The 25,625-nt window shown below is 38.8% G+C and overlaps 1 protein-coding gene across 2 annotated transcripts in view; it reads right to left on the minus strand.

The window, feature by feature from the left end:
- The window catches only part of NKAIN3 (sodium/potassium transporting ATPase interacting 3), a 600,276-nt gene that overhangs the window by 11,336 nt on the left and 563,315 nt on the right, over positions 1 to 25,625 (minus strand). Inside the window, exon 6 of one of the 2 annotated variants that reach the window (XM_044780225.2) lies at positions 74 to 143. The exons of the other annotated variant lie outside the window; for it this stretch is intronic. Coding sequence (XP_044636160.1) covers positions 74 to 143 — 70 coding nt within the window. The remainder of the gene's footprint in view (positions 1 to 73; positions 144 to 25,625) is intronic. 2 annotated transcript variants of the gene reach the window in all.

Genomic DNA, 25,625 nt, shown 5'->3' on the forward strand with positions numbered 1-25,625 from the left:
TTGTTTCAGGTTTGGTTAGTTTGGGCCAAGTTAGAAGGATTAATATTTTCCATCTCATCACACCTTTACTTACAGATTAACAGGCTTTAACTCAACATGATCCTGGTAGTAGGAGTGTGCATCAAGTCCACCTATGAAATCAACTGGAAATATAACAGAGCCCAATGTGAATAAATGTGAATACAGAAACACACATAATGCTAGGTGTTTAAAAAGGAATGTGTAAAAATAGTTCACACAAATATCTGTAATGGCAAACTGTGTATTTAACATAAAGGACTGCTAAAAATATTATCAATGATCAAAAAATGGGGAAATTTTAAAAATACACAAAAAACTTGGGATCTTAGGGACTGAAAAATTATAGTTGTTATTGGCTTTCATGAGAAATGAACTAGTAAAATTAAATAACATTAGATTTTAGATAATGTGTTTGTCCTTAGGCATACTGATATGCCCTTTCCCTCATATCTCAAAAGATTTACCTTCTCTTCTTGTTGCCAGAATCCATTTTTTTCCTTAAGAATATTTATTGCACCATTAGAAAGATCTTTGAGAAGTCACGTAGTCTATGTCCATGCCTTCTGTCCTCAACCCATCCCTGACAAAGAAGCATCTGCCTCTGCAGAGAAGGTTTCATCTCCTCTTTGGTAGTATGGTACCTGTCTCACAGTCTGTATAGACTTACTATTATTGGTAATATTCTTTCTAGTTTCTTTTTGTTTTGTTTTTTTTTTCTTCGTTTTTGAGGAAGATCAGCCCTGAGCTAACATCTGCCGCCAATCTTCCTCTTTTTGCTGCAGAAGACCAGCCCTGAGCTAACATCTGTGCCCATCTTCCTCTCCTTTATATGTGGGATGTCTGCCACAGCATGGCTTGCCAAGCGGTGCCATGTCTGCACCCAGGATCCAAACCGGTGAACCCTGGGCCACGGAAGTGGAACATGCAAACTTAACCACTGCACCACTGGGCCGGCCCCTATTTCTTTTTGTTTTGATCAAAGCCTCAATCCTAATGTCCACGGCTAACACTAGTTCCTTTTTCTTGTTCTTCATTTGCTGTTATTTCAGTCCATTTAAAATATTAATTGCTTTATACCAAGTTTTGGTTATACTATAGGACTCTAACATTAACAGGTACATGGGCAAATAGGGATGCTGAACTCTCAGTGAGTGTGTATGTGTGTGCGCGTCTGTGTGTGTTTAGGTACACAGCATTCAAATATTATATCATATCCTCAGCTCAAGACAGGCGTTTCAGTGAACCGTGATTTAGAGAAAGAAGAAGTAGCCTAGAAGATCTATTGAAGCCTTGACCTACTGCAGCTCTAGCCACTCTTGTCAATCTCTGACCTGCTCTAGCCTTTTCCCTCCACTGGAGGCGCTCCAGTCAGGCTGGGTCAGTCAAAGCTTCACCAGATCACTGTGCAGACTTGAGATTTGGAATGCTGTGGGGTACACAACAGCCAGGTGGCAAGGGCCATCTCCAAGTAATCCCCCTGGAGACCAGAGGAGCCTGAAGCCCATCCTTTTCCTACCAAGTCACATAAGTTACCTGGACACTACCTTCAGAGAGAAGCATTGAGAGGGGAGTCAATCTGAGATGCTGAAAAGATTTTCTCAGAGAGAATGAGTAGCACTTAAAGGGACCATTTAGTTATATTGGACTAAGTTTTTACCAGATTAGATATTTAATCAGATATCCACTCTCTCACCCTGCTCACCAATAGGTATGAATTTAGAAGGAAGATCACATTGATTAAAAGTTGAATGACCATATCATTTACACGGAACTTTTGGGAGCTAAAAGAAATGTTAAAAATAAAATTATAAATATATGCATTTGTGAATAAAATGATTCAATTGGAAAATTATATTCAAAATAAAATTATGTATAACAATATAGATAGCATATATCTGTTTTCATTAAAGCAAAATAAAAAGAAAACTTGTTTATATTGATGATTTGAACATTAAAGATATTAACAGAATCATTATTTTTGGGATTAATTCATGTACTGCTGTGAATTTGCTCCTTAGCTGTCTGTCTCAAATACACCATATCACTGGTGTTTTCTTGGAAGAATATACTTTTTATATATATATTTCAATATGGTTTTATTATTTTCATAAATTTGTTTACAATCTTATTCAAAATTTCTTTCTATGGCTAGTAAGTTTGAAATTGTTGGTACCTTAATAACTCTGTAAATCATAGTATTTTTAACTATGGAAATATTCTCTATACAGGTGCTAGTAAACACCAAACAAGGCGGCTAGAGAGACGATACGTGTAACGCAGTTTAGCCCACATACTTTCCCAAGCACTTTTATTTTACCTCCATTCAGTGCATCTTTCTTTGCCAGAAATTTTATAAGACGCAAAACATAAATTGTATCTATTCATGATTCTTTTCACCAAATATAAGTGCTGCAAAATCTTTAGATCTTCTCAAATCAAATTCTCTTCCTTCTGGCGCAGAATATAAATTTTTCCAATTAAAAACAGGAGCTCCATCAAAAGAGTCTTTTCTCAAGTTGAGATATTTCAAAAGGAAATTATAAAATTGAAAATTAAATCTTGTATAACATTTGAGCTCTCATTTTTTAATTTGTCCAGTTCTCTTGCTTTTGTGAGCATAAATTTCAATGTCCTCCTTTTTATAAGCTTTCAATTATTGCCATTTACTAAATGCCTCCAAAGGTAATTTTTGGGAGTACTTCATTTGCTGAGTGATTTGATTTAAATTTTTCAAGTGATCTTGAATGCAATGCAACTGAAATGTGGAAGACTCATTTGTAAAAATGCTCACAACCATTGTAGGAAACAGACTGATTTACAAAGTAGCTCTTTAAAGGACGAAATGTTGCTGACTCTGACTGATGAGGAGAAGCAAAGAGAGAAAATGTATTCTGTCATCCTGAAGTTCTTTTCGTTTTCAGCATCAACTTTATTACAAAAATATTCTCAGGAAAATGTAAATCAAAACCACGATGAGATACTACTTTACACCCACTAAGATACCTAGAATCAAAAAATCGGATACTAACAAATGTAGGTGAGGATGTGGAGAAATTGGAACCCTCATACACTGCTGGTGGGAATGTAATATGGTGCAGCCACTTTGGAAAACAGTCAGGCAGGTCCTAAAATGGTTACACGTAGAGTCACCATAGGACCCAGTACCTCCACTCCTAGGTATATACTCAAGAGAAATTAAAACATATGTCTCTACACAAAACTTGTACACAAATGTTTAGAACAGCATTATTCATAATATCCAAAAGGCAGAAAAATATCCTAGTTTATTTGCCCTAATGTGTGTGTGTGTGTGTATACATTTTGAAAACTAGAGTTTCTATGTTCACTGGTAAATCACTGAAACTTTATTAGGAGGCAATTATAAACTACCTGTGCATCTAAATTCCAAACACATCTCTGCTTTACAAATTTCTTAATTTTATAAGAATACTACACTTTTTTAAACCACAATACTGTGCTTCACCAAAATTTGTATTATTACCACGAAACAAATAATTTTACCATGAATATTTACCTCATTGAATTACCACAGCACTTTAAGTAATATCAGAAGTTTTATCTTGGAAAGAATGAATATCTAAAAGTTTTACTTTGATTCTATGAATTGGATTAAAAAAAATCAAACCATACTTGAAAATAAATTAATTGGTTTTTTGCTGAAAGCTTTTGATGAATTCATACAACACTGGTATTTTAGCTCTTTGGGAAACTCTTCTTCCACTGCTGGAGGCAGCCTATCTCCCACACTTGCAGGTGCTCTCCAGGGACCCCATCCACCAGCCGTGGACCCGTGCACAGGGCTGCTGGCAGGAGCTACAGCTTCCAGCACTTGCCCCACCTCCACCTCACGTGGAAGGAGTTAGTCATCTCTACCATCTCTGTCCAAGCACCTAGCTTTTTGAATATCGATTGACCTGCACGCGTCCTTGAAAGGAAGGTGCTAGTTACACTGTGTCCTTAAAGGTCTGGGGAGACGGTGGTGGCGTTGGTTTTCTTACAGAGTTTACCACGTGTTAAAAGGAGAAATCTACTCAATGCACTTGCATCTCACACACCTTGAGAAGACTATGACAGGAAATTAAAGTGCTATCAGTTTACCCATCTTAGATTACCCTAATACAACTATTAATAATAAAATTTCATTATTATTTAAAAATTTAAGACGAAGTCTAAATCAGATAGGATCCAGGGCCACTTGTGTAAAAAGAGACCATTTCAACAAACCAAGACATAAGGTCACCCCGGTAGAAGGCAGTACAAATGAACTCCACTTTCTCTGCATATTAGAAGTCTAGTGTGATGTAAACTTTGCAAACCTCTAAAAATAAAATATCACATATGGGTAAAACTTAAATTATCAAGCTTCCATAACTAGACAAGACTACAAAAAAAGTTACTAAGAAGGAATCATTGAAAAATAGGTTAATTAAGAAACTGAAAATGTGAAGAATCCTTCATAGATGGAAAACAACAATGTGGCTTTTTGGCAACAAAAGCCTACAAATCCACAAGATGATGATGTTTCCATATAAAAAAAAATAGTTTTTATGTATATACCAACTTTCCATTTACCAGACTGGGAAGATAGTTCAAGGAAAGGGGTAAATTTAAGTGTAAATAGAGGGCAAGTTTATAGATTCTGAAATCATGTTTTTTTCTCAATGATGTCAAATGCTTTTAAAAAAATGAAAATTTTTAAGAAGGTAACAAAAGACTTGAAAATAACTCAGTAGGAAAGACTTTCGGCTTCTGATGAAGTTTGCAGAACGGTAGCTATATTCCACTGTTAAGAAAGGAAAGCAACTATGCATTCCAAAATTCACTTTAATGAGAAAGATTTGAGAAGAGAGGATGCTGAATTAAGGAATTTCTTCAGTAGAAATAAGGGGATGAATTTCAATGGAACACCTGAAGTCATAGAAGAGGCATGAATAGGTTTTCAGAGGTATTAGAAAAGGATGATTAGAAAGAAAATATTCACAAAATCTGTAGTTATTACAGTGAGAACACCATTAAGGATCTTTGGCAGAAGAGTGCCCATGGAAGAGATGGGGAAGACAGGGAAGCTTGGTGCGGGGTGGGGGAACGGCTTGCTGGGTACCTGCAGGACAACTAAATTGAATTCCATATGCTCTGCTTATTAAAGTCCTGAAATGCAGAGCAAGAAATCAGTACAATTAAGAGCTGGCATCAGCTGTCCAGAAAAGCCAGTTACGCAGAGCATGGCTCTCTTCCCCCATTCTCAGAAACTAAGGTGTTACTATAGAAGAGCCCTCAGAGCCTGCAGCCAGGAAACCCTGTTATTTGCAGTTCTTTCAAATGTGTTTCCTGTGCCAACAGCACAGCCAAGCAACTTCTGGGAAGGAATCATGCTACTTGTAACTGAATATCTTTGCCGTTACTCGCTCCAGCCACTGCAAATTCATGACAAGCATTCTCACCGACCTGAAGGAATCACACAGCTACTCTAGATTTAAAGCAACATCCAACTGTACAAATACAGACTTGTTTTCCGCTTGTAAAAGCCACACAAGCAATTGCAACTTTTCTATTTGACTACAGGAAACTTTCGATCCTAAACGAAAATTCTAATAGATAATTCAGTGCTCCTGACTCAGTTCCTCACTCAGACATTGCAAACCTAATTGATTTTATACACCTAAAGCTACACATGCCATTTCCAGGGAGCGCTCAAGCTATCATTTATGTCCCAGGTCAAATATATTCACCAAATGACTAGAATGTAGGCGTTTTGTTTCTGATCCAGCTGTGGTGCATGCTGCCGTGTCACTGAATTGAGAAACATTGAGCCCCTGTAATATTGCATTTAACCCAGAGAAGTGAGAAGACTCAGGAAGACGGGGACGAAACACATATTTATTCTGAACTTGCCTCCTGGTCCAGCATTGTTTCTGCCACGCAGTTGTTATACTGTCTTAATAAGCATTTATTTTACCAGTTGCCAACACTAATGTCTTAAGGAAGTGTTGCTCAGGCCTTAAAGAACTCAAATATCGGGGCCGTTAGATTGTGATTTACTCATCCTATGATATGAATTCATAACAGAAAAGCTGTGGGAGGGGCTCGACATCAACTGAGTTCATGCAGAGGCCTTTAAAAGACCGCGGAGAGGATTTCGCAGCACCCCACAGATAATGAAGGCTTTTAGGAGAGACCGGTTATTTCAGAGGTGGCTGGCAGCTAAGCCCTGCCTGCGTTACTAGGGAACGAGCTAGTCTGCAGCATCACTGATCTGCTGCCATCTCCTTCCCGTCTGAAGAATCTGAGCTTTCACAGGCCATGACCTGCTGTACCAAACATATGCCACATTTGGGCTGCTCACAGCACATCAAGTGGCCACAGGGGTGCCATGACGGGTTGCCTGGCACAGTGAACCGACAGTGTCCTGAAACACTGCAAATGCCCAGAGTGGGTGGTTAGGGCTGTTCTGCTGCCTGCCCCAAATAATTTTATGAACCTTAAGAGCTGTTCAAGCAGGCAGATGACACCCAAGTGCAAGCTTTATGACTATTCATCATTGTTCTCTTGATGATGGAAGAAGTATAAAATCTCTTCCGCCCTTCAGGAGGCATGTGAAACTGAGGAAAGGAAGCACGTGGGCACAATGAGATGCTCAAGAATAAGTCAGCTCCAGCCAGAAGAGCAGCGTCCACAGTCCTACAGACTGTGTGGTCCAGATCAGAGTTTTCCAACATTTTTACCTCTTCCTGCCTGGTAACAGCCATGCAAAATGGACTCTTCTACTTCTCTCTTGTCCCTCTCAGTCTCAAGGGCTGACATGGAGAACTAGTATAGATCAATTGTCCCTGACAGCAATTTGGTCTGGAAAACACTGAGAGTTGTCAGTGGGAGAGTCTGGAGGGGCTGGAAGCAACGCTAGGTCTATCTGGGACTCCCAGTTCCTCTCATGCAGGGAATTAAGAAGGGAGGCAGTAAGAGACAATTAGTCTTCAGCTGGGAAATGCATGCACCAGGGCGTATGTGAGGACTTTCCAAATGGTGTGTAGGCATGTGTAGTTTAAGGTGTCAATTCCAACAGCCTTAATTCCAAAATTTATGCGCCCTGAGAAGGTACCTGTGGCCATTCTGGCTCTTGGTTCCCTCATCCTCTTCTGCAATTATCTTCTTTCCACTCTACTGAAAGGCATTTATCTCAGCCACCTGGAATCTTACCTTGGTGCATCCGCCTGGGGGGGGGGGGGGTGGGGTGAACCCTCCAGGACATTAAACAAAACAGCAGGTTTAATTTCCTCTGATGATAAAGTAATAGCAACTAATGACAAAGTGGGTGGTTTCTGATTTTTGCTTCCAAAGTAATTGAAAGAGAACTAACTGATTTATCAGCTGTAGTATCTTAAAAATAATTTTTGATAATAGATGACTATGTACCTTTTGACATATATCTCAGCCACTTTATTTATAATTTTACTCTTTCCCACTTGTCCTACCTCTTCCTTGCTTTATTTTTTCTCTTTTGTACTTATCACTATTTATCATGCTATATTATATATTTTATTTTAAAAAATCTTATTTGATGTCTGACTCCTCTACTACAATTAGAGCTTTATGAGACAAACATTTTCGTCTAATTTTGTTCACTGCTGTATCCTTAACACCTAAAACAGTGCCTGGGACAAGGTATGCCTTGAAGAATATTTGGATAAGGAAGGAATTAGAATAATTGAGTGACATTAATCGATTTCCTCCCATTCTTGTATTTTTTTGTGAACAAAATTTCTATAAATATAACACTAGCACCAAATATTGAAAGTACCTGAGGTAGCCTATTGCATTCTACCAATAACTAACATTCATCCGTGAATACATGAAATAAATGAAGCAAAACCACTTTGTCCATTTCATTAAGTGCTACCCTTCCAACAATTATTCCATTTTATGCTTAGGATTTATCATCAATATTTGTAACACATTTATCTTTGCTCATTCATGTTAGCAGCCAATAATCATAATTTTAACCCCATCCAAAGAAGAACCTTAACACTTAAAATCTAGTCACAGGAAAAAATTAAATTTTTGTTCATAGGAATAAATCTAAAGACATTTGTATGTCCTCTACATTGAATACAATAAAATATAATGAGAGAAATTAAAGATGTTTTAAGGAAATGAAAGACATATGTAACATCCGTGTATTGTGAAACTCAATATTACAAAGATACCCATTGACCTGTGGATCAATTAATCTATGGATTAAAGCAATCTCAAGAAAAATTTCAGGAGTTTAATCAAAATGCTAATTCTAAAATATATGTGGAAAAGATTAGCTGAGACAATTGTGGGGAATCAGAATTGGCCCCCCCAAAATGTGTCTCTTTGCCTTTGCCTTGATTATTTTTAAGAACAAAAGACTCTGAAAGAAACTTTGACCTTCCCCGTAACTGCCTGTAAGAATTTAAGATAAAAGGCCTGTCTCCAAGACAGGCCATCACCACAGACAACTGGGTATTAACAGACTGTGAGGGTCCTGGCTAAGCCCACTCTTATCTACCAAACATTTGCTTCTTCTTTTCCATGTAAATTGCCTTCCTCCCTTTTGAAATCCCAAACCACTACCCCCAACACTCTCCTTTGTCTGTAGCTGAAGATGCTGTTTAAGCTGGCAGCTTGGCCGTTTTAGTGAGTTACCCAGTTTTCCTGGGTTTCTCCAATGTAGACATGTTATAAAGCTTTGTTTGATTTTTCTCCTGTTATTCTCTCTCATGTCAGTTTAATTCATAGACCAGCCAGAAGGACCTAGAATGGGTAGAGGAATTCTCTTCCTCCCCTACACAATCTTCAAGAGGAACAAACCATGAAATTTCCTAATTTATGACTGATAACTGAACTATACAAATTAAGAACTTTTATTCATTAAAAGATAACATTGAGAATGAGATTTTAATCCACAAACAACTTTTCAATGTGGAAATGTATGATAGACTAAGAAAAAACTTCTTCTTCTTTTTTTCTTTTTTTTGCTGAGGAAGATTTGCCCTGAATTAACATCTGTTGCCAATCTTCCTCTCCTTTTTTTGGCTTGATGAAGAGTAGCCCTGAGCTAACACCTGTGCTGATCTTCCTCTGTTTTGTATGTGGGTGGCTGCCACATGGCTGATGAGTAGTCTAGGTCTGCACCCAGGATCTGAACCTGTGAATCCAGGCACTGGAGCAAAGTGTGCCAAACTTAACCACTACACTATAGGGCTGGTACCCCCAAGAATATGGGTGAAGTGGAAGTTACGAGTCAGAAAAGAAAATGGAATGAGTTAAAATTTCAACTGTTAATTAAAGCTTGTTTACATAATTTTAAAATGGATAATTATGGATATTAAATTGCTATGGCATTTAGAGTCCATGAGATACATTCAAAAGAGTAATGCCTTAGTTTTATTAGTAAACATCGTAGCGATTTTGTGATGTGTCAATTTATCTAAGCTGGAACTATGTTTCCTGAATTCTCTTCTGTAGATGGTGCTGAGTTAGGGCTGGCTACAAGAGACACTTGTGTGAGATACAGAAGACAGAAGAGAAACACTGGTTACTGTGGTCAGGAAGTTGGTCTAGGCTCCCAGGCCCCACAGTAGCTTGCACATGGAGTGCTGACAGCCCAGGGTGAGACACGCTTGACAACGGAGGCTGCAGTGGGACCACTGCACAGCTCCGTGATGCCAGTAGGAAGGGCAGGAAAAGACATGGATGCCCAGCTCTATCCCTCACAGCCAGGCCACCACACCAACCTTGACCTCAGAATCAGTGCTGGGACGAGGACAGCCATCCCTGCGCTGACAGCTGATGTGGCTGAGAAATCACCAAAATGGCCGAGTTTTCCTGGAGGTGCCTACCATGGGGAAGAAATGCTAAGCCTAGTTTTGTGAAAATAAGGAAAGTTATATTTTTGCTTTTAAAAACATTTTGTCTTATATTCTCTTACATTTTATGGAGCCAGAATTTAATAATGGTGAATTCTTCTAATTTCATTGTATAGCTATACAGAATGTTGAAGCTATTAAAATTAAACACAGCTTTTGGAGGGGGGGTGAGGTGAGGGGTTGTCTTTTCACAGTTTTGTAGTATTTGAATGATTCTGTTACTCTAGTGATAAGCTTCACATATCGAGTGTTCTGTGCTAAAACACGACAATTGGTCTGGAGCAAGATCATTGGGTGTGTTACATTACATATGACTCCCCATATCCTTTAAATTTTAGTGGGCTAGCCCATTATTTTTCTCCATGTTGTACAAGTAATTTATATTCTCATTCAGTATTTAAATATGAATGTTCTGGTTTTAATCTACTGAGTGACCAATGTCTCTTTCTTTACCTATTTATGAAGAATTTAGTTGTTATCCTTGTTAGAAAGAAAGGCACCAGTGCATGTTTGAAAGCACAGGGACTTTGGTACCTGAAATATCTGGATCAAATATTAGTTCCACTTCTTACAGGCTGTGTGAGTTGGGAAAAATTGCACCGTGCTCATCCATAAGATGAGGACAATGACCCACTGGGTGTGGTTGCCCTGGATGAGGTCATGGCCATGGAGTGCTGGCACAGAAAGCACGCAGCAAACAGCAGGCTGTTATTGATAATAGTTACACATTTACCTTACTCTGATGACAGATTCCCATCAACTATTGATTTTTGAAATTTCGGAAGCTTTGTTTAGAATAGAATAACAATGATTTGTGAGAATTCCAACTTTCTATGACCCCTATTCCCCAGAAGAGTGTCTCTCCTCAGGGAACTGGCATTGAACTTGTGTCTAGTTTGATTCTCTCACATTTGGAAAGAGAAGCTAGTTTGGAGGAGGGGAAATGGATTAGGTGGCTACCTTTTGAAGCCTGTGGTTTCATCTTCTATGAGCATTTTTTATTCTAGAAAGGTAAGCTTCTTTGTATAAAGACATGGTCCAAGAAAGAAAATAAAGCCCAATGGAGGCAGAATTTGTTGGGTTAAGTGTCACATGGGGTCGCTGGCTTTCCCTGTCTCCAGGGCTGGCCGTCGAATAGTCCACAAGTCGGTCAGGGGCACGTGACCTGCCCGATGTACATGTGACAATCTCGATCATCATTTGCTTAGTTTTTGACTGGCATTGTGTTTATTCTCTACTCATTTTTCCCCACAGTAGCACAAACCCTGAGGGGAGATCTCACTCTCTCTTTTTTCTTGGTATTTCAAGTCACTCCATGGGATTCTTTGTAGATAATATATCCTCTCTGTGCAAAGTGCACAAATTGACTTTCTCCTAATGTTTTCACTGTTATTCCTTTGGATGCGGTGATATGCTTATTCTAGTTATTCTGTAAGGATCCCATGGACTGTCTTTAGTATCTTGTCTTGGATTGTTGGGGGAGGCAGAACGTGGCTATAGTGTCCCAACAGGGTGCTTTGATACAAGCATCTACTACGGTGGCTTCTCTCTTCTCTGTTAGTGCAAGACTTGTACCACCTGTATAAAGACGCCTACACCATACCTGCTGCCCCCATCCTACCCCCTCAACATACATGCACTTTTTAGCTTTGATTTTCTCATATTGGGAAAGTAAGGTTTTCTTCCCCTTTCTTACTTTAGCCTTCATCTTTAATAGTGCCTTTTGCATTCTCTTTAAAATTACTCAGCTCTTTCAAAGCCACACAGATGGTGCTATTTTCCTTTAATAGATACCCTCTTAACCCTTCAGTTAATCTTCATCAGCAGCTCAGTAATTGGATGGAATGGCTGCTTGGTTATGACTACAGTTTGGCTTTACTGAAATCCCTTTTGAAGTTTTTATAACTTTTTAATTACTATCTCTTCAGAATCACTGGTGGCTGAAGGCCTTTATGTCACTATTGCTGGGCTCATTCAGAGGAACATTTTATTCTGGAGAAAACAAGGTTTAAAAAAATCCTGAAAACACCTCCTTTTCTATCTTTAGAGCCTCCTTTTCATTTTTATTTGGCTGCATTTCTAGCTTTTGTTCCTTTCGTGGGTTCAGATCTCTGGAATCAAATGTTCCCATAATCAGTGCTGACAGTTTCTTCCCACTTTAAAATTTCTGAGAGTAGACAATATTTAAATAATGGAATAATGAACGTCTAAAATCTCGGTGGGGTCAATAAAGCAGAACGGGATGGCTGAGAGGAAAAATAATCCTCAAAAAGTTAAGGGCTAAAAACAGTTCTAATTTGTCTAAACAATTGTAACTTTTCCCTATGTAATATATTTTTTCTTAGTTATCCAGTTTTTTCTAATATGTTTTTGCCATTCTCATTTAAATCTAGCCAATATTTTCCTTTGCTCTATAAATCAAGTGGCAAATACATGTTGACTTTCAAGTCTATAATTCCTTTTTATTGTCTACTTCTATAATTTTGGACATTTCCCCTTTGAATATTATTTTAATTTTTTTATAACCTTTTATTATTTTTGGTTCTTCCTTTTCTACGACAATCTCCATCCAAAAATGCCATTTCTTCTGAGATCTCTTTTATAAGTCTTTTTCATTTTCTATGAATTACTATTCAAGAAAATTGAATATGGTCATATTATTCCCAAGATGGAATCTGTTCATTGACTCTACATCATCCAGCAGGGCATCCCTGGTGTGACTTGAGTAGGAACAGACATGATAAGATACCAATTCCCTCGTGTGGAGTAGCCAGCCCTCTTGGCCAGTCATTTTTTGCTGGGAGAAAAGTAATTTATTTCCCACAGAGTGTCTTTAAATGTTGGCTTTCTCGATAACTGCCAAGATACGAAATAGGTTGGGAAGCACTAGTGTAGGACAGAATCCAAGTCCCTCAAGGACTGACCCCACTGTTGACTTAGTGAACTGAACATACCCAACTACTCATCACTTTCCAGGTGATCCAGGTTTTCCCCAGGCCTTCCTGAATATTCCATGGTTTTCTCAAGCTTTTTTGACATATTTTTTCCTGTATTTAAAATACATTTTCTTCGTTCCTTTCCTGGTGATGTAATATTCTTCGTATAAGACCATATTCACATGTCTGAGTAGCTGTGCTTGGTGCCCTGGGACGCAATTAGCCTCTGCTTATTTTTTCTGTGCACTTGATTCACTTTATACAGACCACTATCTACACTTCACTCTTCTGTAATTATTTACAGGCCTGGCTCACTTATTAGAATGTAAGGTCTCCTGGGAAAGGGATCAAGTCTTATTCATCTTTGTATCCTTGTGGTCTAACACAGAAGTCTTTCGATAACTGTTTCTTGAATGAATGAAAGAATAAATCAATAAAGGATTAGTTATTTAAGCTTGTTTAAAGCTCTAAAATTAAACAATAATATGCTGGGTCTGGACTATAAATACTTTTGGATCCGAACAGGTCAGTGACCTCAGAACAAGAAAAGATATGAGAGAAGTGCAGAATCCAGTCCAATATTTAAATGTCTACAAGAATTGGTAACCTACCTAGAATGTAGAAAGAACACAGAATTCTATAGATTTGAAATAGGCAAATGGAATGTCAACAAAGTGTCTGTTGAGTCACATGGGAAGACATTAAAATGTTTTAGAGAGTTAGCAAGTGTAAAAACCACCAAGAAGTAGCAAGTATAAAAACCATCAAGTCAAAAAGGACTCTGAATAGGAGTCTGTCCACTCATCTCTAATGTCATCTGAGTCCTGCTAGATTGTGGGCTGCTAGATTAAGCACAGTTGAAGGGAATGGAATGAGATCTCCTCTTGTTCCACTAACTATAAACAAAAAGTTCTGTAAATCCATTAATGGAAAGTTAGAGTCCTCTCGGAATTTAGGTTCTGCTTCCCAGCTGAAAATACCTTAATATGTAGCAACCTCAAATTGTTCGAGGTGCTTGTTTATTAGAGAAAGGCATTTCCAACACAGGGAATTGACTATAGAGAGAACAAAGTAAGCCAATTCCACAATTTTAATACTCTTATGAAGTACAGATTAGGATTTCGTAATCATTGGGATAATCTGTTTTTACTTGGTATGTAAAATCTTTGTGATTCTTAACATAATCACACAGATTATGCTAGATCTGGCAGATTCACGCTGTAAAACCAATTCAAAATTCAAATTGGATAATTAATTTTATACTTGTGATTTGAGGTTGACAGACATGGGAAAATTTTATTAAATTAGTGTAATACTTAGGAAAATTTAAGATTTAATATATGTATAAGCTTATTTTGTTAGATTTATTGGATTTGCTAGAATAGTTTAAAAATCAATGAGTGTTTTGTTGATTAGGACAAATATTTGAAGGACTTTAGAAGAATGATAATCGTAATGAATTTATGAACGCAGGTTAAATGTTCAAAGGACTTTAGTTTAAATTGTAAATGGAACAGATTATTTAAAGGAATTTAGACTATTGAATTTAAGTAGATCAAATAGTAATTGAAAGTTCAATGGAATATTACTCAGCCTTAGAGAGAAATGTAATTCTGATACGTGCCACAATGTGGATAAACCTTGAAAATACGATAAGTGAAATAAGTCAGACGCAGAAGAACAAATACTGTATGATTCCATTTATATGAGGTAACTAGAATAGGCAAATACATAGAGACAGAAAGTAGAATAAAGGTTACCAGGGGCTGAGGGGGAGAGAGAGAGAGGAGCTATTGTTTATGGGTACAGAATTCTCTTCGGGATGATGAAAAAGTTATGGAAATGGACAGTGGTGATGGTTGCACAACATTGTGAATGTACTAAATGCCACTTAATTGTACACTTAAAAATGTTTAAGTGTTTAATTTTACATTATGTGTATTTTGCCACAAATAAAAAGAAACAAAAAAATCCCAAAAAAGAGATCATTAAAATTTACTAGATTTATAAATGGAATATGAAAACTTCCATGTAGCATTTAGAGCTTAAGAAAAAACAGGTTTTAAAAATGTTGCCACTTTAATAAATTGCATAGTGATTTTTCTTTTTTTTTAAATTAAGATTGGCACCTGAGCTACCGTCTGTTACCGATCTTCTTCTATTTTTTTCCTTCTTCTTCTTCTCCCCAAAGCCCCCCAGTACATAGTTGTATACTCTAGTGTAGGTCCTTCTGGTTGTGCCATGTGAGACGCCACCTCAGCACGGCTTGACAAGTGGTGCCATGTCCACGCCCAGGATCCGAACTGGCGAAACCCTGGGCAGCCAAAGCAGAGCACGTGAACTTAACCACTTGGCCATGGGGCTGGCCCCACATAGTGATTTTTAAACCCTGAATAGATATAAGTAGAATTTTCTGAGCAGAAAAACTTCCCTAACGGTCATCAGAAAATGCAGTGACTTGGGCCTTCACCTGTTTTCTTGCATCTTTGTTGTCTCAGGAGGAAAACACAGTCAGTATGACATCTTGGCTTCACCTTTAGCACTAGTAACTAAGAGTTTTGGTTTTCCTTCAATAAAAAAGAAACAAATTTAATTTACTCTTCCAAGCAAACATGTAGGTGAATAAATAGAAAATGAGGCAAATATAGAAACAAAGAGGAAAAGAAAACAAAACTAAAGTCCCAGCTGTGCACCGTCTTTTCTCTCAACATGTGAAAAAATGGCATGCTTCTCATCATTTTCACGTAGTCTTTCTCCTCAATGCAGGGGTTAAAATTAAGTCCCTGATACAGTCTACCTTTTAATTTACTATTTTGAGAGTCAGCAGGCCAGGAAAGTCCAGATTGCCTTCTGACCCTCCGGAGCATCCAGCATGAAGTGGCTCCTGAAGTCAAAGCCTTTGCTTCGGCTGGAAGCTTCCTCCAGGAAGTGACTTCCTATGCACTTGCTGTTCCTCCTGCCAGGAATTTGCTTTCCTCTGGACATTCACCTCACAGGCTCCTTTCTATCCTTTAGGTCTCACTCCAGTGTCACCTCCTCCAAGTGACCTTTCCAAGCACACAGGTGGCACTTGTATATTTGTGGAATGCCTAAAATGCTCTCCTCCCCCTGCAGTGGTAGAACTCCTGCCTCTTTCTCCTGTAGGGTCTCCACCTCTGGGAACCCTTCCCTGACCATACCCTCTTGGATGCTTCTTAGTGCTGTGTGCCTCAAAGGCACTTATCATCCTGTTCTCAAGTCATGTGGTCGACTCTCCTCCAAGCAATCACACAGGGACCCAGCTCCCTTCAACACTGTGGCTCCACCATTTTAACCATGCAGTGTCCAAAGCTTCAATGTTTGTCTGTATCCAACAGGTGGAAAGGGGAAGACCATGGAGAGCCACATGTGGACGTTATTTAGGTGCCAGGCCCGGAAGTGGGCATATCCCTTCTCCTCATGTTCTGTGATCTAGAATTCAATTTCATAGGACTCCTAACTGCAGGGAGGCTGGGAAATGCAGTCCCATTGTGTGCCCGGGAGAAGAACAAACAAATGGGCTTAGTGAATAGCTGGCCAGTCTCTGACACAGACTTGTACATTACAACATTTGTGAAGGTGGCATCTAATAAACAGGGCTAGGAAATGTTACACGCTTTGCAGTTGATGGAACTATATGGAGAAAAGAAAGCTGTTCTTGCGATGCACCGCTAACTGTAATTTGGACTTTCTGTTCTTCTTACAAGCAAAGAGACAGAGTAAGAGCAAGAGCGAACAAAAGAGAGAAAGAAAGAGAGAGAGAGGGAGAGAGCGCCTGTTTCCTTCTGGGAGGAAAAAATGTGGACAATACTGAAAGGCTAGTTAGGTAAAATTTAGAATTAGTTTACTTTGTACCTCATACAACTTAGAAGGAGAGACAAATGCTTTTACTTCTCCCCTACTGTATTTTCATGTTGGCATCCAAATTATATGAATACTCCCAAATATCTCACTTAGATTCTAGTTTCAATCTTGCTCCCAGAAAGAACACTGAATTATTTTTCTCTTAGTCAATAAAGTACTTACTATAAAGCACATGACGATGTGTGTTCCATATATACCTTTTATTATTGGTTACTTGTATGATATTTCTTCAGAGAAATTATAAAATCGGTTTTCCATCAAATATTTGGTCTATGTATATAGCTCTTGAAAATATTATGTGTCACTTTGCTATCTAAAAGGGATAAGCATCTGTTTTTTTTTGTTTTTTTTTTTTTAAATTTACTTTATTGAGGTATAATTGATGTACGAAAAGCTGCACATATTTAAGTGCATAGAATTCAGTGAGTTTGGACATATGGGTACACTCATGGAACCATCACCACAATCAAGGTGGTAGACATATCCATCGCCCCCAAAAGTTTCATCGTGTCCTTCTTTTTTAATTGGTAAGAACGCTTAACATGAGATCTACCCTCAACGTTTTTTTTTTTTCTTTTTTTTTGTGCCCTCCCCCCACCCCCCCTTTTCCCTGGTAACCACCGATCAGATCTCCTTATCAATATACTAACTTCCACCTATGAGTGGAGTCATATAGAGTTCGTCTTTCTCTGACTGGCTTATTTCGGATAAGCATCTGTTTCATTGTTTGGTTTTACTTTAAAGTGCTTCTGTTTTATTGCCTTATTTTACTTAAAATGCTTCAGTGTAACCGAGGGAGTATAAGCTATTCCCTAGGGATGACCACTTAACATTTTAAGGACTTAACGATAAATCATCACTCCCCAAGTAGTCAGGGTAAGCACTTCAAAATTTGTTCCCTATGCTTGCATCAGAAATCTGCTTAATTGGCATAAGGATATTAGAATAATTTTCAATTGGTAAAAGAAGTGCTGCTCACGAGATGGGATTGCCTTGCAAAACTCAAGAGATAGGATTGCTTGGAAAGCCAAGAGAACTTTTTCAAGGAAGGAACAGTCAACGGTGACGAAGCCATCAATTGTGATGAAGCTTGATAAGATCTAAGTGAATTAGGAGGTCATTGCTGGCCTTCGAGAGAGCAGAGCGTCTCAGTGATGACATTGGACAGAAAGCCTGACAGCAGCAACCAGGAGTGAATAGGAGGTGAGAAAGTGAACACTACTTTGTAGAAAAGTCTGGATGTGGAGGGAAGAAGCACGAGAGACAGGAAAGCTAAATGTATACCAGGTGGGGAGTCAGGGTAATCTCTGTTTTCTTCTTTTTCAAAATTATGTGACTTTATTCATATGCTGAGGAAAAAGATCCAGTGAGGGGAAGAACCTGGTGAGGGAGCGGGGAGAACGAGAGAAAGACAGACATCCTATGAGACAGAGAGAGAGAGAATCATTACCGGAGCAAAGTGCCTGAATGTGTGGAAGGGATGCACATAGCCACAAAAGCCACAGGACAGAATCGAGGCCTCTTTTTTCACCTCAGGAAGAAAATAATCATAGATAAATATAGACACTTCCAATAGGAGAGAGGCCCTGGGGACTTGTGGGAACCCATGCCTACTGGCCTTCATTGTCTTTGCATCAGTCTTACTGGTAGAGAAGGGTGCCAGGAATCACATCACCCCTCTGGGCTTCATTTCCTCATTCTTAAAATGGGGGTAGGGACTCCAAAGTCTCTAAAACGAGGGTAGGGAGCTCTAAGAATGCAGTTTTAAGGGAACTGGAGAAGGCATTGACTAGGAATGAGTGAGAGGACTGGTGGGAGAGGTGGACAGCTCACATGCAACATTGTGAAGTTGCATCAGGGCCAGTGAATGCAGGCATGTGCTTCTCTCCAGCATCAGTGGGCAGCTTAGGAACAGATGTAGAGAAAAGAGGGATAAATGTACCTGCAGTGGGGCTGGCAGAACTATTGCAGTGGGAGGATTGAGAGGGTGGGGGGAGGGGGTGGGATAAGATATTGAATTTAGATTTAAAATGGAAACGCTCTCATTTAAATGAGAATGCTGTCAGCCGCTCTTCCCCCTGGGGGGAATCCTAAATTTTCCCACTAACAACCCAGAATAAAACCATTGCACAAGATCCGCATAAAATCCTTACAGCCCGTTTTTTTCTCACTGTGCATTTAGGATGCCATGAAGGTGTGAATTTTGTTATGTTACTCTGCTCCCTCATAATCACATCTGGTTCCCAAATCCCTCATCTTCCATTCTGGACCATCTGGATGGCAGATCCTTTATTCTTCCTTTTCGACTTAAGGACATGCTACACAGCTTTGGGCTATTGGTAACGGTGGTGAGAACCTGGGAGCTCCAACCTGTCTGGAGCAGGGATGTAGGGAGTGGTGGTTACACCTTCCACCAGCAGGTGGGCATTTGTGTAGAGGACTTTCTTTAGGCGTGAGGCTGATGTGTCACACTTCATCAACTATTGATCTGGATCAGAGAAATCAAGATGTTTTGAAACAGCTGTTGATATTTACCATTCATAAATGAATGAAGAATAAAATGTGATGCACTTGATTGTACCTTGAGATAACCCCACAGAGACAGGGGGCATCATCTATAGAGCTGCAATGTTAGAGCTCAGGGTACCTTCGGGATCTCCTAAAAGGAGACACAATTTGTTAATGGGCATAGAGCTAGACATTGGCAGAACTAGGATTGCCTTCATTTAAGTAATTACTAACATCCCGTTCAAACTGAAACAGAGAAAATTAAAATCCCCTCTGGAGTGTAGGTGTTCTCTGCTTGCTGGCGTCAACTTTTTGTCAAAACAGGCCACAATTAGTAGCCAATGAAAATTTCCATGGGATATAAGTGCATAATATATCTTATTGTGAATTAATCAGATTTTTTTCTATAGTGTAGGAAACTTAAATTTTCATAAGGTGTGAGGAAAGAGATATGAGAAATAACGTAAAGACAAGGGGGCAATTTCCCTACTATGTATTTTGTACAACAAATATTCACTGATTTCCTATGATGTTCCACGTACTGGACCACGTCCTGGGATCCTGGAGTGGGTAAGATATGATTCCTCTCCTCTACAAGTGGGGAATGCAGTTAATTAAAAAATAAATTGAGCACATGTTCAGAGACATACTCAGGGTACTGGGGCATGGGGGAGAGGTTATCCTTGGGAAGAACGTTAAAGAACATTTGGTTATTGGATGTGGGAGATGAAGGAAGAGTCAAGGAATATGCCCAAGTTTCTAGCTTGTGTGAGAGGTGATCATTTGTATAAATGGAGATAGAGAAGAGAAAAGGAAGAAATTGTCTCCCATCTCTGCCAATGGAAATCCTAAACATCCTTTTGAGTCCATTTGTAAATTTATCCATTCAATAATCACTCATTATCTTTGTATAGAGTATCTGTTATGTCAGGAAATGGGCTGGGTGCTGGGGATATTATGACTTTTAAAAATTACAGTTGTGTTAAATGTTTCCAAGGAAAAAGTACATTGTGCAATGAAAGCATGTAAGGATATACCACAGGTGCCCTTATTTAGCCTGGGAAGGACGAGAGAAAGTGGTAGGATTTGGGAAAAGATAATTAAGTGAGATCTGAAGAACGTACAGTTAGCGAATCATCACAGGGAGGAGTCCTCTCTGAAAGAGTGTGATGTGAGGAGGTGTGAGGAGGTGTGAAAGAGCTTGGTGGATTTGGGAAAACAGATGTGGCTAGAGATGAGGATGTGAGGAGAGCAGAAAATATGGCTGTGGATAGCCCCTAGGCAGGCTGAATTACTGGAGTCCTGGTTTGGTGGGATAGGCAATAGCCTGGGCTCCACTTTGCTGAGAGTTTAGCACTGACTTTGAGACCAATTCTAGTAAAAGAGCTTCTCTCTCTTGCCCCCATGGAGAGTCCCCACTTGGCTCACTTGTTTGAATAATTGGGTATTTATGATATTCTTTTTTAGAGAGACTGTCTTGATAACCTACCCAAGAGCTGTAATCTTATTTCTGAACCATAGCACTATAGCTGGAATCCTAGTCTGTGCTGCCTAATCTTCCCATGTGTGGGCTGGCCGAGATCCCCACACTGCTGGTCCCGACTCATTAAATGTTGGTCTATCCTTTTGGTCATATTTTGCAGTTGAAGTCACCCTGCAAGCGCATTTACTTTCCAAGTCCTTGTTCCCTCCAGGATGTCCAGGAGTGGACAAACTCAAGCTCTTACTCTGATGTGGGATAGTGGAGGTTTAATCCACCTCCTTATATCTCAACCTTCAAAATTACAAAAAATCCATCCAATTATGTTAAAGACATACAGGACCTCCGTTTACCAAAGATAAATATTTGTAAATGCCTCAGGCATCGAAATAAATTCTAAACATAAAAGAGTATCATTTCATCAAATTTGAGAACCTTAGGGTTTTGAAATAGATTTTGAAAAATGAATTGCTGGGCCAAGAGAATTTATTTAACAATATAAACTGAACAAACATTTCTTCATTAGATGCTACATGCAAGGCATTTTTCTAAGCTCTAGGGTTGCGTCAGGTGACGAAGCTCTTCCCCTCACAGTCCTTCTATTCTAGTAGAAAGATTAGCTAGTAATTTTGTAGCTATTTGGCAGAGTCATCTCAGCAAATTAGAGGAAATGGTTTAGGCTCTAAATCTGCGGTGTGGTGAGGATAGTTCCATGCAACTCACCAGATACTTACCAAAAGAAATTTATACCCTCTGAGAACCAGTAGATTCTTAATGACTTATTGGACAAAAACTGTGATTCCTCGAAATGTTGACTGTGACTACAGGATCATCCTTACCTGAGTCTCACACATTTCTCCATCTTTGACTCTCACAAAAGTCTCCTGTCCCTTTTCCCTCTAATATCCGTATATTGGATATATTCGTATCCTCAAATATCCATATATTGCAAGGCTCACAAGACAACAGGCAGGCTTTCTATTCTGAGGATCATCCAGGCCTCTGTGTCTTTCACCCCTTCCCCTAGTTCCTGACCTTTGGGTCACTCTACTTCTTTAAGGCTTCTTCATAGATTACAAAGGGAGGAAGGAAAACTTGGAAACTAACATTCAAACTAATGTTTCTCTTCCATTAACTTCTCTAGTAAATTCTTAGGAGGAGATAAGGTTATTTTTATTTCCAATTCACATCATTAGTGTGGTAATATCACCTTTTCTTCCTAAAAGGAACTCATAGGCAGACAGGCAAATACATGAACATGAGCCTGCAGGAGCCACGACTACAGTGGAGATACGGTATGTTTTTCCAGTAGTCATGCTTCCTTCCACTGAAAAGTTCCCCAAAAGTATATGGCAAGGGTCACATTGTTGCATAAAGAACTATTATGAGTTTTTCAATGTAAAATATTGAACCCACATCTGAAGGGTTCATTTCCTTTTCAAAAACTAACTGTTAGGGCTTCCAATGTGTATAGATTTCTCCCACCATTCAACATGTACAACCCAGACTAGCCTCTGTGGGCCCAAAGGGATGTCCCAGGTACAATTTGCAAACTCATAGCAGAAGGAGTAGAACCAGCAACAGATCCTCTGAAAAAGTCTGGCAATATTTATCTAAGGTAGTACCATTTTTCAGCATCTTTTGCCTCGCCTCCCTACTTCCCTGAGTTAAAAACACTCTTTTTAGTAAGTCTGACAAGATAGTAACAAGCCCACAAGTTCATTTTCAGCAGTAGAGGATTCACAAACAAGATGTTGACAGGTTTTTATGATTACAGATTCCAAATATCCTGGTCTCACAAAAGTGTTCATAAAGATTGATAGATATTATAAAAAGAAGTAAGAAATGGAACCAAGAGATATAAATAGGCTTTTTCATTAGAGTGAATGATGGAAAGTATTGACCTCACCTAGCGGTACTCTTCCTTTTGTGAGCTTTTTATTTCATTGTCTTTGACCTGCAATCACGGTCTTTATAAGAAATAGTTAGCAAAAGAGTCTGAAAGGTAACTAAGAAGCCGGGTGGCTGGAAATAAATGTTTCCTCAAGCATTTATTACCCTTCAGAAACGTCCATCAGCTGAAATTTTCGTCCCGTAGAACCACTTAAGCAGTGCAGAGGAGAGAAGCGGGTAGCTGTTATTAATTTTTAAGGCTGGCTGACAGCTTTCAGTCCAAGAATAAGGCTTAGCTTTGCATTTTGAATAATGTAGAGATTTTCATTAGTTGGAATAGGAATCGAAATGATAAATGATATATTGTCTGCCAAAATACTGTGACATTACAGAAAATATTTGCAGTTACCTTTCAGAATAAGCTTTCCAGAAGTATACTTAGACAAATTGGAAAGCTACCAGTACTGTTGTCTTATTTTGTGTTTAAATTTTGGAAAAACAATTCAAAGGACACATCTTCTTGACTGTGGGTTGGTAATGTCATGTCCAAAGGGCAGTTCATTATTGCACCTAAAAGCTAAGTGTTGGCACAAATTGTGCTAGCCCACGAGATCATTGCAATCACTTTCAGACATTTCCTTTTGCTCCCATCTGCCTTCTGAAGACTCTGGGACAATTTAATTACAAATGCACTTTTGATTCCTTCTTCTTTCAATAAAAAATGTAAAATTACACTCATTGGAGAACTATCAGACTAAAAGGTTTGTGATTGCTTTCCACTGTCATCTCTCTTCCAGCAGATTATCATGTCAGGTTGGTCTAGGGCATATTCTTTTTTTTTTCTGAGGACTCAAGACTCTTTCTGACTTTAAGTATTATTTGAATTGGTGGTAACACAACTGCTATATCCAGATGTCTCTTGGTAATTTAATGTATGGCCTTAGAAACAAACACTAGAATTACCATTAATAGAATAGACTGTTAGCAGCTGCTTCAACCCCAATTTGATGCACATTAAAATAGCTGATTCAGAGATTTTATAGAGAAACTTAAGTTAATTAAAGACACCAGGGTCCATGGAACCACAATATCTGCCAGTAGCAATACAGTCCATATACACTGATGTTATTTCTTTAAAAGAAGGCAGCTGGAAGGTCAAAAAACGTTTACCCGATTTAGATGAGCATTTGATTTTGCGTGTCGTTTTCTATTTCCCAGTTTTGCTTAAAATCACAAGCCTCAAAGAAAAGCTTTTCTATATTCTATTAGACAAAAGAAGACTATTGATTAATCTGCCTTTTCTCACACAATAAGGTAGGATGGAGCCTCCAACCAGTTCAGTGAGAAGAAAAAGAAAGAGGATGCTTTGGTACCTACTGGAAAATACCATAAGGGATTCAGCTGAGATTTGTCATTCAAAGTACTAATTTTTTGAAGTGTTTAATCAGCCCCATTTCTAATAATTTCCTTTAGGTCCCAGTTCCAGTTAAAATTGTTTGTGCTTAGCCAGTTGTTTTTGGCTGTGCAGCCTGTCTTAGCCGTGAGTGGGAAGCACACTGCTGATTTTCTGTACATCAATTTTGTTAGATCAGGGAACTACTAATGAAATTCCTGAAAATATACGTTGTGAAAGTAACCTCATAGTGGGAAGTGTTGCCATTATAACTGCACTTTTGAAATGTCAGAAACTTTCAGGCTCACCTAGCATTAAAAGAAAAATACCTGCAGGCAAGCATAAAAGATATGATGCAGTATGTTTGTGTGTTTTCACTGCCTGATGAGTTGAATCTCAGGGTCTAATATTTCTTCCGTGTGGTCAAATAAATTGAGATGAGAGCTCATTGTCAACTGGATTCCAGTTCATATATCATGAACTGCATCATTTGGTGGGAAGAATTCATCAGATCCTTCTGGAGTTGCGTTCTAGAAAGAAGTTATAATGGCCAGCTAGACACTCACCCGTATTTTGTTAAAGAGTCAAATTTTCAACTCAGACGGTAGATGCAATGACATAAACAAATCTCCAGGATGGTTGGGTGTGATTTGTTTATCTATAATAATTTAATCTTTTAATAGTTTACAATTTTCTTTGGTATTTCATGAGCCCATAACAGAGTTGTGCCAAGAAGTGCCTTAGACATTAGCAAGCACTCAATAAATGCCAGTTGTTGACTTATGTTGTTAAATCTCCTCCCACGTAACTTCAGGTCACATGTGTCTTTCTTTTGAGTGTTCTGCTAAAACATGACTACTTAGCTTTTTAGAATCCACTAATTCATTTTCAGCATCTCTTGTTTTAGGGTTTTTTTATTGAGGAAGATTAGCCCTGAGCTAACATCCACCACCAATTCTCCTCTTTTTGCTGAGGAAGGTTGGCCCTGAGCTAACATCTGTGCCCATCTTCCTCTACTTTATATGTGGGACGCCTGCCACAGCATGGCTTGGTAAGTGGTACATACATCCACGCTCAGGATACGAACCCGCGAATCCTGGACCACCTAAGTGGGATGCATGAACGTGACTGCTGCGCCACTAGGCAGGCCCATGTTTTTGTTTTTTTTATTTGCATCTCACCTTGAAAGACGTCATTTTTAGCTTTCTTAGAGCATTTTATATAGTTTATATACATATAAATCTTGCTATAATGTATTGTTGTACTGACGTTATTGCTATTAGTTAGACTTCAATATTCTGTAGGCAGCATCCTTACAATTGGATGGATAAAACAACCCCTAATCTTCTACCCAGCATAATATGGAGGTCTCTGATGAATAGTTGTTAAGACATGATATGCCAGCAATCGGTGGGCTTCTGTGTCTTTGGGCATCCTCCCATGCAACTTGGATGGAGAGTTTCAATATTTAGTGCCATTTTATTTGTGTGCAGTTTAGTTTGTAAATGTTTGAATGTAACTTTACTATGCTGAGTTCAATCATTTTAAATTCCAAATATGAAAGATTTTACAGCCCTGTAATGATGAGTTTTGGAAGCTAT

Source organism: Equus asinus, chromosome 12 (genome assembly GCF_041296235.1).
Source record: "Equus asinus isolate D_3611 breed Donkey chromosome 12, EquAss-T2T_v2, whole genome shotgun sequence".
Classification (NCBI taxonomy): domain Eukaryota; kingdom Metazoa; phylum Chordata; class Mammalia; order Perissodactyla; family Equidae; genus Equus; species Equus asinus.